The 14,810-nt window shown below is 33.7% G+C and overlaps 1 protein-coding gene across 1 annotated transcript in view; it reads right to left on the bottom strand.

The window, feature by feature from the left end:
* Positions 1-2,415: 2,415 nt before the first annotated feature.
* LOC143239912 (mitochondrial import inner membrane translocase subunit Tim13) overlaps positions 2,416-14,810 on the bottom strand; it is a 364,005-nt gene continuing 351,610 nt past the window's right edge. Inside the window, exons 2-4 of the mRNA XM_076481546.1 lie at positions 5,841-5,972; positions 4,897-4,965; positions 2,416-4,028 (exon numbers count right to left, since the gene is read on the bottom strand). Coding sequence (XP_076337661.1) covers positions 3,930-4,028; positions 4,897-4,965; positions 5,841-5,948 — 276 coding nt within the window. The 5' untranslated portion in view covers positions 5,949-5,972 and the 3' untranslated portion in view covers positions 2,416-3,929. The remainder of the gene's footprint in view (positions 4,029-4,896; positions 4,966-5,840; positions 5,973-14,810) is intronic.

Below are 14,810 nucleotides of genomic sequence, written 5' to 3'. Positions count from 1 at the left end.
CACTTTAACCCAGTACAAGGTTGTATCCACTTACATGGAATATCATCCACATACACCAACATACACCACAAAATATAAACCACTGCTTAAAGAGCAAGGACTGAAAGGTCTTTTCAAAACATTGGTTTGTTAAGGATCTCAATTATCATTAAAGTTGAACCAAATTATTCTAGGGTCTTACATGTTGACCTCATCTGTTCTGGCTGTGTATCTAGCAAGAATTATGCAGTCTAACTACAAAAACATCAGCTTAACTACAGAAAAATATCCAGTGTCTCACACCTAAAACTTACTTGATTGTTCAGAAAATAATAGTTGAAATGTCCTTTCTGTTTTTCCAACTAATTTCCCTAAATATACAATCTGTAGTTATGCACAAAGCTACATAATTGTCTATCTGTGCTATACCTACCACAACTATCAAAACCATGTTTTTAGTGTTACGAACTTTCTGGTTTATCACTGATCCACAAGTAGTTATAATAGTGTCTTTAAAACATCTTACCACAAATCACTACTTGGTTGCTCAGAAAGTGGAGATACTTTATTTCAGTCACTGATTTTTCAATAAACTGATTTAAATTATTGCAGTAGTTACTAATTGAGTTAATCAGAGTGACTATAATTAGAAGGTCACCACTGAATCTCAGCTAATCATCAGAGCATACTGACAACTACTCCATTATCATTTTATCATCCAATTCCTCTTGGAGAGTGATATGTATATTGCCAGTTCAACATTCTCAGAAGCAAAGTCAAGACTATGACACTATTCTCTCAACATTGCACTCAAATTGCTCTTCCACTGTTGATTCTCAAGATGGCTCATTCATCAGTGATGCATAAGTATTTTGATGTATTTGCTACTCTAATGCAGCAGCTGTAATTTATAGTTCACCTCACTGAGCTGTCAACAGATAAAATATGAAACAGTCCAACCAGAACCTTATTGCTTAAATGATACAAGAACATATTGTAGCCAAATTGAATTACAAGGTTCAAACTTCCATTCTGTTACTATTTTGTATTACACACCTTTCAACACAAAGCTACTTTATCCATTTCTTGATGTGAACATTCACGTTCATCAACTAATGCAGAATAAAGAAATTCCACAAATTCCTGTGGAACATCTCCACTGGGTACAGGATCATCCACCAAATTTCACTAAAGGTTGTTCATCAGATTTGATAAATAACAAAATCAACTGTTGTTCATCTGTGCAATACACTACCATGCCTCATGGTATGTGCTTATCTTAAATGATTCAATCAGAGTTCACAACCTTAGCAAACATATGCTTGACAACCAGCAAAGCCCATTCAGTAAAGCCATAAGGCCAAAAAGGATATATTGTGACGTCACATTCGTTCCACATCCAACATCTTACACACACTGGGAAAGAACCAGTTACTGAAATTTTTTCTTTGATCTACATATCTCTAGATGCACCAAATCACTGTACCTATTATTCAGCAAATATATAAACCAACAGTTACATTATAACCTACTTGAAGAAACTGATAAAAGCCAGCATACAGTGATTATCTTTCTCAATTTCAGGTAGATGATTTGTTTGTTTGCTTAATTTCACTTAAAGCTAGTTGAGGGCTAACTATGCAAGCCTTCGATAATTCTGAAGTAATAAACTAAAGGGAAAACAGTCAATGTCACCCAATGCCAGTTGTTGGGCTATTCTTTACTAATGGATGTTGAACCTGGCTGTAACATTATAACACCCCATGGCTGGAAGGATGAGCACATTTAGTTAAATGGATAGATTTGCTAATTTGGTATTGAATACTGCAAGTAGTTGCTGAGGCAAAGAGGACGACAACAATAAAATATCTGTACTGGGCAGAAATAATATTTAAAAAAAAAAAGGAAACGAAATTTTAAATGTCCATAATTTTAACAGTAATTTCCTATACACATATTTCAGGAAGACTAACATTCACTTCAAACTTGTAAAAGTCTCTGTACCAAATCCTATAATACATTCTAGATGGCATGATGATGCAGAAACATGTCCAAACAAAGGAAAAACCCTATGAAACAATTGTTGTAGCATATATCCTTTGTATAAGTCAGAGAATTATAGCAAATATATGACCTTCCCATAGCTAGCCCCCAAGGATGTTATAATTACATGATGAAAATTTACTTGGAAATACTGAAAAATTACCTAAAATACTTGAGATATATTATTAACTAGATATCAAAAATTAAAATATCTTTCCAATCAAGACAGTACATGTCAACACTTCCACCTGTATTAAAATACTTAAACAGTTTCAGTGCCATATTTTTCAAAGATGAGAAATTAAAAAAGAAAGATAAACTTTTTGTCACAGTAGAAGACAATTTAGACAAATAAATGTACTGTTGAAATTAGTAAATTCATGCATGCTAAAATATATCTAATTTTTCTTTACTTTTTCAAAATAGTATGTTCAATATATATGATCTTTTTTAAGACACAAAAATTAAAGTTTTTATCTATATTATTGTATCACATATCCACTCTTCTCTTTCACTACATTTCATAAGTATGTAATGTAGATACTCTAATTTACATATTTTTCTTTAATCTAAAGCTTAAAAATCACTACACACATTTTACTGGTATATGAAGTGTTTATTATAAAAATTGACAAATCAAGTTATTGGCACTGAGAAACTCAGTAACTTTTAAACAATAAACACTAAATTCCTTGGTAATGATGACACTACCAGTATGTCATTGTAAATCAACACAATTGTACTGTACAACAATCTCTGCTCTTTAACAGTTTCAAAACACTGCTACTACTACCCTATAATTTCAAACTGTATTGTAGCTTTTTTACTGAAATTAAAATAAATATCATATAGAATGATAATTTATAATTTTCTGAGGAAATATTAAAGCCATATATTTTAAAGTTAATACAAATTTTTCTTAATTGTCTATTGCAAGTGGTAGCTTTCAAAGGTTGTTTTATTATACTATAAATCACTTGTCTGTTAGAAGAGTAGGTAGCAACACCTGTAAATCCATTCTGATTACAATTTATTTTAATTTTTTTTTATGTTAAGCCCAGAGATTTATAAATGGGCTATCTGTGCTCTGCCTGGTTTCTAGCACTGAAATTCCATAAACATACTGCTGTGCCACTGGGAGGCATTATTTTAAATAGTAAAGGATGAACCAAAACTGAAACTTGGTATCTTTCATGTGTTGATATGAAATGAGAATGATTGTTATCCCTAAAATGTATAAATATTCATCTTTTTTTTCAATAACTTTCAAACCATGCTGTGTTATGACATTAACAGAAGTGACACACAGATTCAAAGGAAATACTAAGGAGTAAGGTTTAAAAATGGCATAATATTATGAATTTGCAAAGTTTCACAGTTCTTGGCTCAATAGATAAATGAGACTTCAGGAATAATACATCAAGAAAAACATGTGAAAAGTCCTATTTTCCCATAAGACCAAAAATATGGGACAACATATAAAAGTTTCAATTTTTACCATCACAAATAGATTTCAAGATGATTTATACAGTTGTAGGAAATACTCTAAGCCTAATTAAAACCAGCTACCTAAAAGTTCCACTGAAAAGTAAGTTTCAGATCTGCAAGTTTTTTTTTGGTTTTGGTAGTATGATAGGAAGTTTGTACAGAAAAATATATATCTAAAATTAGAAGAACTGTAGTTCCAGGGGTCCTTTTACTTTACTTTTTATCCAAATAATCTTAAATTATAATACATCTTCAGAGAGAATAGTTTTCACACAAAATCTTGAGGGAGTGTAAGGTTGGTATGAAAGTTTATTACAAAGTATTCTTTTTATTATTATGTGTCACAATTTCAACTAGACATTTTTTTAAGTTCAGTAAAATTTTACTACAATAATATGATACCTAAATATTATTATTTTCTACATATGTCCTCTTTCTTGTTGAATCCTGTTGGAGTATGTTCTTGATACCAAATTCCATGAGTCCATATATCGATCCATACACATGGCTATACATTTCTGTAAAACATAACATACATATCTTAATAAAAAATACTTCAAATTACCATTTAAAACAAGTTCATGAATCTTTGGTATGACTTACACGATGATTGTCATTGTTTCCCATACCACTATTTACGACATTTTTCAACAGGAAGCTAAAAACAATGAATTTATGTATGTGTGTGTTTTTTAGTGAGAGTTTATGGGTTTCTAAAGAAACTGTCATATTTGTATTATCATCATGCATTTCTTCATTCACGCATATATTTTCAATAATATTTTCACATTATAATAAGAGAATGGCAGCCTCTGCATCTCCTAATAAAGTCAAAAAAGGATAATTATATAAAGTTATGTAATATTCTCAACAATTATCTAAAAGGTAAGAAAAAAATAGTTGGATAACACTTCTTGTTTCATACACAAACATTTATAATCACTTTGTAGTGGTAAACAATATTATCTTACTTTAAACTAAGCAGCAATACTGTGCTATTCTTCATTTTTGTAATACTTTTAAGTAGCATTACTTTCAAAATAAAAGGCACTCAACAGCTTGTGTCCAACAAGTCCCATAATACAACAGAATATATTAATTTATCTAACATTCTAAATATCACGGTATTACTCAAAAGTGATATTTTCATATTTTCATTTCAACTAAGTGAATTTTAAGATAACACAATCTTGTCAAAAGTTTGTCTTCGTTGCTCCAAAGTATGACCCATTAATGTTAATTTAATGGATGAACTATTTATTGCTATTCTCGACTTTACAATTTAATTTAGATAAATAAAAATGAGCTACAATACCGTAATTACTATAGTAGAAATACGTTTTGTTATCAAACCTTTCATCACTAACCCATAGAAGTCATACACACCTGTTCAGAGTTGTCCAAACTAGTACCCGGCTTGGATATGCATTTTTTAAAGCATTTTTCTGTCATTTTCTGTTAAAGAACATAAAGCAAGTAAGTTATATTAAGCACACTCATACACTGTTTCTACAAATGTGTTGAAACTATCTGTTTTAGGCCTAGTTGTTTAATTAGAAAACCTGTTCATATTACACTCTTTAGATGTAAAATTCACAGTAACTGTTCTATTATCTTTAACATACAAAACTGCACGCAACATATAAAATGTATTTTTATGTACTGTAATCATTTTAAACAAATTAATCCAAGTAACATTATTCTTCAATAAAATAGCATTTTTGAATTGTATTACAAAAGTTTAATCACAGCAATGCGAGGTTTTTCTTTTATTTTCTGTCAAGGAACAGTCAATTTCATATATCAAGCCTTGAGAAAAAACATGGCTCACATTTTAACCTGCTTGTATTTGCAAATAAAAGTGTCACTCCATTGAACATGCATACAAAAATGTAATATTATAAAGTAATATGAACAAAATGACATTAGAAAACTTTGGCTTAATGAAGAAAAAAATTATCTCAAATAATCAAAGATTATTAACAAACTTTCTAAAGTGAAAAGTAACATTAGATAAGAAAAAAAAAAACCTGTAATTGCTAACTGGACAGATCTTTAATCAACAAATTTATTTCATATCAAATCCCAGTTTTCACTTCATTGATTATTAAGAATCAAATTTGACTTAACTCTTCAGCTATGCCAATTACTTCAATATCTCTTTAATGCATTTTTGTGAGGTGCTTCCTTTAAGTGTTTCAACCATTAACTTCATGTTTTACTTCAAACAATTGTTCAATGTCACCAAATAAAAATGCAAAACAAAAATTGTTAATTGGTATTTATAATATATAAATTTCTTAGTTGTAATAATAAACCTGCAGACTCACTTGCAACAGTTCTTGTGCATTTGCAACAGCTATTTGCTGTTTTACTTGGTCCATCAGCTCTTCTCTTTGAGCACCAGAAAGTTTCCCTCCGCTACTTAATGAATCCATTTTGAAGAAAGAACTAAAGTACTTCTGTGAAATCAAAAATGGAAAAAGCATTAAACTGTTGTCAATTTTAAAAAAAAGTACATCATTTGAAGTTGAAACTTTCAATGAAGTTTAAACAACTGCAATTAGTTCTTTCTTGTGATCACCTAGTTTTCCTCAAACTATAAAATGATGAAAGACCATTCAAATCACAAATCAATTTTCTCGACAACCAATTTTCCATAAATTAAAAAAAATTATCAAAAATATTAAAAGAATTAAATTCTGCATGAAAATAAATTGTAATATTTTTCTTTAAAATCTTTCAGCTTTTATAGAAATACGTTACACATTGAAGCACAAGAAATCAACAATATAATGCAAATGGAAAATTAATGTACCATAATAACAGCACAATCTCAATACCATGTATATTTTATAGTGTTTTCTAGTTTTAAATCAGTTCCTAAATGATAAAATATCTCCATCTTTGGAGAACAGAGCTATTACCATATGGCACTGCAAAGATTTTTGTGAATACCATAAGGTCTTGAATAAAACTCATACCCCTAGATGTATTAACATGGACTGCTCTAACCTATGAAATAATCATGTTTGGTCTGTAGCCCTCTACTAACTGGAGGGCAAAATATTCTCTATATGCAGTTAACTCCATGAGTATGAGCATTATTACAGTCTCTTTTATGATGAGGCAAAAGAAACACAATAAAAATTTCCAAAGTGTAGGAAATTGTGCAGAGAGATAAATAACAATCATAAACACATTTTCAGGAAGAGAAATGTAAAATGTTGAATTAGTACTCTTCTCTATGTAGCTCAAAGAGCTAACATCCCACATTGATAGCATGGTGGAGGGTCCAGAAGAGAAGCTTTTTTTTGAAATTATAGTTTCAGAAAGAGAAATCCCATGTCATTTTTGTCATGCAGGGAATATTCTTCATCCAATAAAGATGGGAGAGAATACTACTAGAAAAAAGAAAAAAAGGGAAGTATAAAAAATTACTCAACCAACCATCACATTTTAGGTGGTTGGCAGAGCAGTTATGTGTAATGCAATTAAGGCAATAAGTTAAGCTCAAAAGCAGTGGGGAAAACTTACTAGAATAAGCAGGTACAAGGATACATCATTCTTGACCTGTGTTCCTAGAGGAGTGTAAGATCCATCTGGATAGTATTATTGTAAAGAATGGTCCACTTCTTGATGTAGGGAGCAGTGGCTTGTATTACACTTCCAGATAAACACCCCACTCCTAATTATCCATGAGGGATGCATCACCTGCCTTATATCAGTGGAATTAAGCTGACCCGAAGGGGATACTTTTTTACATCAGACCTCCTCAGCAACTTGAGACTGAGGATACAAGTATTCTCTTTTTATTCCATAAGATTAATAATGAAGAGGTAAGAGGGGTTGTGTTGTAGTGTGTGTCTGGACCAAATAAACATATTCTATCATTTGTGTAAGATCCCACACTGACAGACAGTGCAACAGCTTGATACAAAAAGGGCCAGCAGATACAAGTCAGATGTATGAACAAGCATGCTGTTGTATTTTTTTTCCAGTACAATTCAAAAGTTAAAATATATCTCTCCCAAGTCTAATTTCATAGAAATTAGGAACTCAAATTACTAATATTGACAAGCTACAATAGAAAATAAGAACCTCATATCTTTTCAGTTTCCCAAGATATGGCTTATATACAGGATAAAATACAGTGGCCTCATTCAACTTTTTACATACTCTTACTATAGTATATGGCATAAGAATAACCAATCAACAGCTTAGAATGTCCCCAGAGTGATTTTTCCCAGCCATTTTAATATCTGAAGAAGTTACCATGTTCTTTCAATCCAAGTTTTAAAGGAGGTAGGTTCTTTAGGCTGGTTGAAGTTTCATATTTTTTTAAATCTAAATTAATCATAACTAAGGTTAATAAATTAGAGTGAAATTCTCTGGTGGTAGTGTAGTTATTTATGATCTTTTGGTTATTCAACTATATATATAAAACCTGAAAAACTGTTTGATATCCTCCACGTGAAAAATTTTAAAAATGCTTAGCTACCTATGTCAAGCAACAACTGAATACAAATGTCGTAGCAAGAAAGAATTGTTTGCTATACTTGATTTATTGTTCTATGTTTCAAGAAAAATAAATTTAATAATTTATTTCTAAATATTAATAATCTATATATATATAAATAAAGTATAATAATTGAAATGTGACTGTATATTACAAAACACTAGTCTGCTAAAATACAGCCAAGACAAGGAAGATGAAAGGACATTTTTATATAACTGGATACATGTGTGCACATGCACCATGTCAATGCAAATTATGTAATGTTTGCCAGGGATGATGAAAGGTCAATATAATAAAAATTAATATATATATAAATATATGGTATTATGAAACTTAAGCTATTAAGAATAAATCTTTGTATTTTCATGTTATATGTAGTCATTCTAGCATGAAAAACATTGTCCATATTTGTTTTCTAATTTTTTTTATTATGGTTATAAGGTTGGTCAGGTGACAGACCCCACAGTTAGGGAATAGAAAATAACAAAATTTAAATTACTAAACAAAACATTTGAAATGTATTTAAAAGGTTTTAGTGATTACACAAATAATATCTGAGACTTTTGAAACAATTTTTTTTAATCATAACATGAAATAACTTTGCACTCAGCCTAGTAATGAAACAGATTCCTTTTTCACAAATACACCTTTAGTAAAGATATTTCATTAAAAATATCTGATTTTTTGTAGACAAAATACTTATAATCTGTATTAAAAGTCTACCATGATCAGTTTTAAGATGGAAAGGAAAAATCATGTGAAATAAAAGAGGTTACAAAAACAAGGAATCTAACTACATAAACAGATGTAAAAAAAACAACTCATTCTTTTGGAAGAAAAGATTGATTGGTTTGGTGTTTTATGGTGCAAAGCAACTAGGCTATCTGCACCAAACATCCAGTAAAAAGTTAAAATTAAAGTAAAATTAGTAAAATTCATAAAAAGAAATTACGGTAAAATGAAACAGTTTAATTTTTGAATTAAAAACATAAATTGCATTATATCCAATATTTACATCTAGTCTAGTGTGGTAAGCGAAAAACTACAGTATTAGAAGTTGTAAAGAACTTTCTGCAGCATAATTGTAATTATCATAACTCATCAGGATGACTAACGGGTAAGTTCAAAAATCACCGTTAGTCACCTAAAGTTGACCTTTCCAATCCTGGTTGAGTTATTTGATGTTACGACTGTTTTCATAAAGTAATACAAGTTTTAAAAGACTTGTAGATAAATTTATTTATTCATTATAACTCATCAGGATGACTAACAGGTAGTTCAAACATTAGCGTTAGTCATCTGAAGTTGGCTTTTCAAGTCCTGGTTTCGAGTTGAAATTATAGCCATTTTCTAATTTCAAATTGAACTAGATGTACTATAATTCTTAAAAGGAAATAACATTAAAATAAGGTCTAATTTATAAATTAAAATCTTAAATAGCATTAAAAATATGAATGGCTTTCAAAAAATGTTAAAAATTTGTAAGGTGGACAGTATCACCATCACCAATAGCATTGTCTAACATTATGGATAAACCTTGGGACAAAACATGTTTAAAATGTTGTTGCTGTTGAAAGTTGTAATGACAACAAGACAGTAAAATGTGGCTTACTGTGATCTGAATGTTACACGGACAACACATTGGTGCATCAGTCCCAAATAAAAGAAAATGATGAGTTAAAAAACTGTGACCAATGCGTAGTCTAGTTAGGACAATTTCCTCTTTCCGATCCTTACAGAAGCAAGATAACCAAAGTCCAATAGAGGGTTTTATTTGGAAAAGCTTGTTTTCATATTGCTCACTCCAAGTCGAATGCCAACTGGCACAGAGCTGAGCCTTGAATACAGGACCATATACCATGTATGGAAAAGGCACAGCAATGACAGTGCCAGAGCAGACAATTTAGCTACAGTGTCGGCAAGCCTGTTCCTGTGAATACCAACATGGCCTGGTATCCAGAAAAACTAGATCGAAGTAGATGTTAAAGAGAAATGGGCCAGTCAGTTTTGAATATTGGCAAGAGCTAACGTGAAGTGATTCCAGGACTAGTAGAGAACAAAGCAAGTCAGTACAAGTAGTGCAATTTGAGTACCGCTTAGCTTTTATGTGACCCAGAGCATGAGAAATGGCATACAATTCAGTAGTGAACACAGAAATTGTAGAGAGGATTTTGTGTGCAACAACTGAATCATGGCAAACGATGGCAGAGCCCACAGAGTCAACTAATTTTGAATCATCTGTATAAATAGGAATGGAAGGATGGTTCGAAAGATGTTCAGCAAATAACAGTCGGGAGAATCTGCTTTTCTCAGATGACTTAAGGAAAGGTCACAACTGAGGACTGTAGTAAGCCATGGTGGGATGGACTGACCAGTGGATACAGCATAGTTATCCAAGGACAGATTTAATTCTTCCAACTGCACCTGGATACAAAGGCCAAAAGGAGAAATGGCATATCATCTGTTCTGAGAAAGCATGACCCACCAAGAAAAGAAAACACAACTCCAGATGGAATGCTGTGGTAAGGATTGAATTTTCGAAGCATACAGTAAAGATAGTTGAAAACGGCAGAGGTGTAGAGAAGGTCTGGAGAAATACAGAAAGTCCCGGTGCAGAGCCAAAGTCCCTGATGATGAATGGGGTCTGGCATCTTCAAGCCCGAGGTCCTGGCAGAGACACAGACTAGTGACCCATAGTCTAGTTTCAATCGAATAAGATCATGACATATCTTTAGCATGGAACATTGATTTGCTCCCCAAATGGTGGAAGAAAGGACACAGAGGATGTTCAGTGCTCTTGTACATTTGACTCGAAGCTGCTTGATGTGTGGTATAAAGGTCAGCTTATGGACAAAAATAAGCCCCAAGAACTTTGTCTCAGGGGCCATAGGTAACGTAACTTCACCAATACAGAGTTCAGAATCAGGGTGAATACCCTGTTGGTAGCTAAAGTGCACCCAAACAGTTTTCTTAAAGTTAAAACTGTTTGCTGTGGTCCACTTCAGTAAATGATTGAGGGCAGTCTGTAGCTGCTGCTCAATATACCTAATATTCAACAACTGATATGGGATGTGAAAGTTGTCAATATAGATCCCATTTGCAACATTGAGACAGAGTTGCCCAGTGATGGCATTAATCTTCATACTGAAAAGTGTGACACTAAAAAACACAGCCCTGAGGAGTTCCAAGTTCCTGTAATAAAGAACGGGGAAGTATCGAACCCACACGAACATAAAATCACTTGTTCATTAAAAAAATATGCAATAAAAATGGACAAATGACCATGTAACCCATATAAATGGAGATCTCACAAAATGCTATACCTCCATGTAATATCATCAGTGATCTCAATGTCAAAAAATATTGATACAAGATGTTGTAGTTTGAGAAAGGCATCTCTGATTGACATTTCAAATCAAATCAGGTGGTCCATGGTGGAGCGCTGTCATTGGAACCCACACAGGGAGGGTGAGAGGAGGTTGATTGATTTGAGGAACCAAACAAGATGAGCATAAACCATCCTCTCTAAGTTCTTACAGACAGCTCATCAAGGCAACTGGACAGTAGTTTAAAGGAATCTTGGGATCCTTTCCATGCATAGAGAAAGGTAAAAAATAACCCAGTGCCAGGCATCAGGAAAAACATTCTCCTGTCAGATCTGGTTAAAAACAATCAGAAGAATAGTAAGAAAAGCAGGAGTTAGATGGTGCAGCATCTCCTGGTGTACACCATCAGGTCCGACCGATGTACTGCCAGACTGATGAAGGGCCAGTTTGAACTCCACCAGTGTAAAGGGGTGATTACAGTCATAAAGACAATCAGCTTGAAAGGAAAGAGGTGATCATTTTGCCTGAGTCTTGATGGCTAAGAAGGTGGAGGATGAAGTAGAAGTGCTAGATACCTGGCCAACACTTTCACCTTGATGCTCCAGGTACCAGCTACTTCCTGGCCATCAAAGAGTAAGATCAAGAGGGGGACAGAATTATATTGCCCATTGACCTTTCAAATCTTGTCCCATATGACTTTTGAAATTGTTAATAAAAGATATGCTGGTTGTGAACTTAATCCAAGATTCCTTCTGGCTTTGACATCTTACACACCGAGCATGTTCATAGGCCTGCTGGAAAGTGATGTTGTTCAAGAATGTGGGATACCTACAAAAAGTATCCCAGGCCCATTTTTCAGCCTTCTGTGTCATGTGGCAGACAGGATTCCACCACGGATGAGGATATCATGAAAAACGTGATGAAGTTTTAGGAATACATTGAGCAGCTGCCTGTATAATACAGTCAGTTATTGCTGCCGCACAGTCCTTTATTGATGGCAGGATCAAGTTTTGCAAGAGCAGTGAAAGAGGGCCAGTTGGCTTGATCCAGCTTCTATCAGAGCACATCGCGTAGGTGGCATCGACCACAGCCAGTCTCTCTCAAATTTATAGGAAAATGATCACTGCCTCGTGGGTTATTGTCAACTCTCCATGAACAGTGGGAAAATAGTAAAGGGGAGCAAATTGAGAGATCACTAGCAGTAAAGGACTGACTAGGTGCATGAAAATAAGTATAAGCACCAGTACTGAAAAGACTAAAGTTGTGAATAGAGAGCATACACTTTATGGAGTGACTCCTCCCATCAATATTAGCACTTTCCCAGAGGGATTTATCTCCATAAAAGTCCCCCAGGATTAGAAAGGGAGATGGCAACTGTTCAAAAGGATCATCAAGGTCTCATTGATCATAGGTTTCTCCAAGCAACTGGTAGAGAGAACAAACAGTGATGGTACAACCCAAGGAAACACAGATGACAATTGCCTCCAAGAGTATGTTGAGTGGCAAAGACAGGGTAGGCAAATGTTGATCAACCAACAGCACCACCCCTCCATGCACTCATCTATCACACAGCTTGTAATTTATGTACAAAGAAAACTGCCAAAAGGTGACTGTATCTGCAGGTTTCAGAAATGTTTCCTGTAAGGAAAAACATACAGAATGGTAGGAAACAATCAATGCTTTGATGTCATCCAGATTAGAACATAAACCTTGATAGTTCCATTGTATCAAGGTAGCCATTTTTATTTATGTGTAGTAGGCAAACTGGGTGGAGAGCCATTCTGTATACAACCACATCTTTTTCTTTGTTGTCTTTATTCGAGGGAGGTCTATCGACCTCCATGGATCCTATCCTGGGTTGCTGGTGTAGGTCTTTGTTGTCGGAAGAGGGTTACAGTGACTGAGGATGTGAACAAATGATCACTTTGCATCTTGAGGGAGAAGGGAAGAAAATGTACCTGAGGAAATGCCTGTACCTGGAACCAAAGGAAGTGGATCTTGGGGTTTGCTGGAATGAATGTTAAGGGCAGAGATGGCTGTTGACATTGATTCATCAACTTTTTTAACCATGGGTGTCAAAAGACTTTTCATATGGTTTGAGAATGATTCTTCTGGAGACACAGAGATATCCATCTGCACTCCCACTGTAGTAGTCTAATGAAATGCAGCAGCATATATCCGAGATGAAGTGGTAAACAGCAACTTTTGAGCCTCAGGGTAAGTATTGTTTTGAATCATCTTCAAATGCTGCACCTCTTTTTCTTCCAACCATTTAGGGCAAGAATGAAAGTAGGATGGATGAGAGCCACTGCAGTTGACACAATGAGGGTCCATCTCTGCGAGTGGAGATGCACCTCACTGCAGAAACTCCTTGGGTGGGGAAACCAACAAGAATCTCTGACTTTGGAATGTTCTTCAAATCCCTCTCAACAATAACTCCTTGTGACAAATTCAAAGTAGCATGGGGCATAACCTCAATAGGTATACCCTCAATCACCCTTCAATGTAAGATGAGTTCACTGTGTTTATTTCCACCAATATGTCACCAGATTAAAGCTTCTTTATTGACTTTGGAGAGCCAGCAAGTCCTTTCCAAATAAAAAAAGTTTGTCTGAAAGAGAATATAATATAAGAAAATAAGGTACAGGTGTTACAAATGTTGAAGATTGCTTTTCAGAATCTTCAAGACGTGGTCATTTCCCTATGGACTGTTTTTTCACTATATTATTTACGTTTTTATTTGAAGGATCCATAATAAAAAGAATTTTTCTATGCCCACTAACCCCTTTTTTGAAGGTCGAAACATTGTCCTCTCCTTATCAGTAAAAGTGTTAATATCCATACCAGTTATTCTGAGATACATTTACCCACGTGTTTGCTGTGTGTGGTGACCTGTAAAGGGAGGAGAGGATCCTAGTTGTTCAGGGTACCAACCCTAACACACCACTTTGGCCTTAACCTGAAGATGACCTAGGAAGGTCGAAACGTTGTTCTCTCCTTATCAGTAAAAGTGTTAAAACCCATACCAGACGTTTTGAGATGCATTTTTATTTTGAGTAGGTTTTTTGTCATCAAGAGAGACGTGGATGAACCTTCCCTGGGAGGTCCCATCACCATGTACAGGAATCCACACCGATGGAGGAAGAGAAGAACAAAGGACCAAAACAATGAATGAATCATATATAATAGTGATCTTTGGATGATATGCAAAATATGTATGTAGTCAGGTTAGTTACCATTGGTCTATATATGTATGTATATATTATCATATCTAAACAGCCAAAACAATCATAGAAGCCAGTAGTTTAATCAAATTTCAATGAAAAAGGAAATCTTTATTGAACTATGAAGATACTAAAAATTTCTAATGTGTCAATGAGTCTTTTTTATAAGAAAATAAAATATAGTAGTGCCAATTTAATGTGGATATTTAATTTAATGACAAAATTAATTAA

Source organism: Tachypleus tridentatus, chromosome 13 (genome assembly GCF_004210375.1).
Source record: "Tachypleus tridentatus isolate NWPU-2018 chromosome 13, ASM421037v1, whole genome shotgun sequence".
In the NCBI taxonomy this organism is placed as follows: domain Eukaryota; kingdom Metazoa; phylum Arthropoda; class Merostomata; order Xiphosura; family Limulidae; genus Tachypleus; species Tachypleus tridentatus.
This window is presented reverse-complemented; position numbering and strand designations above follow the sequence as displayed.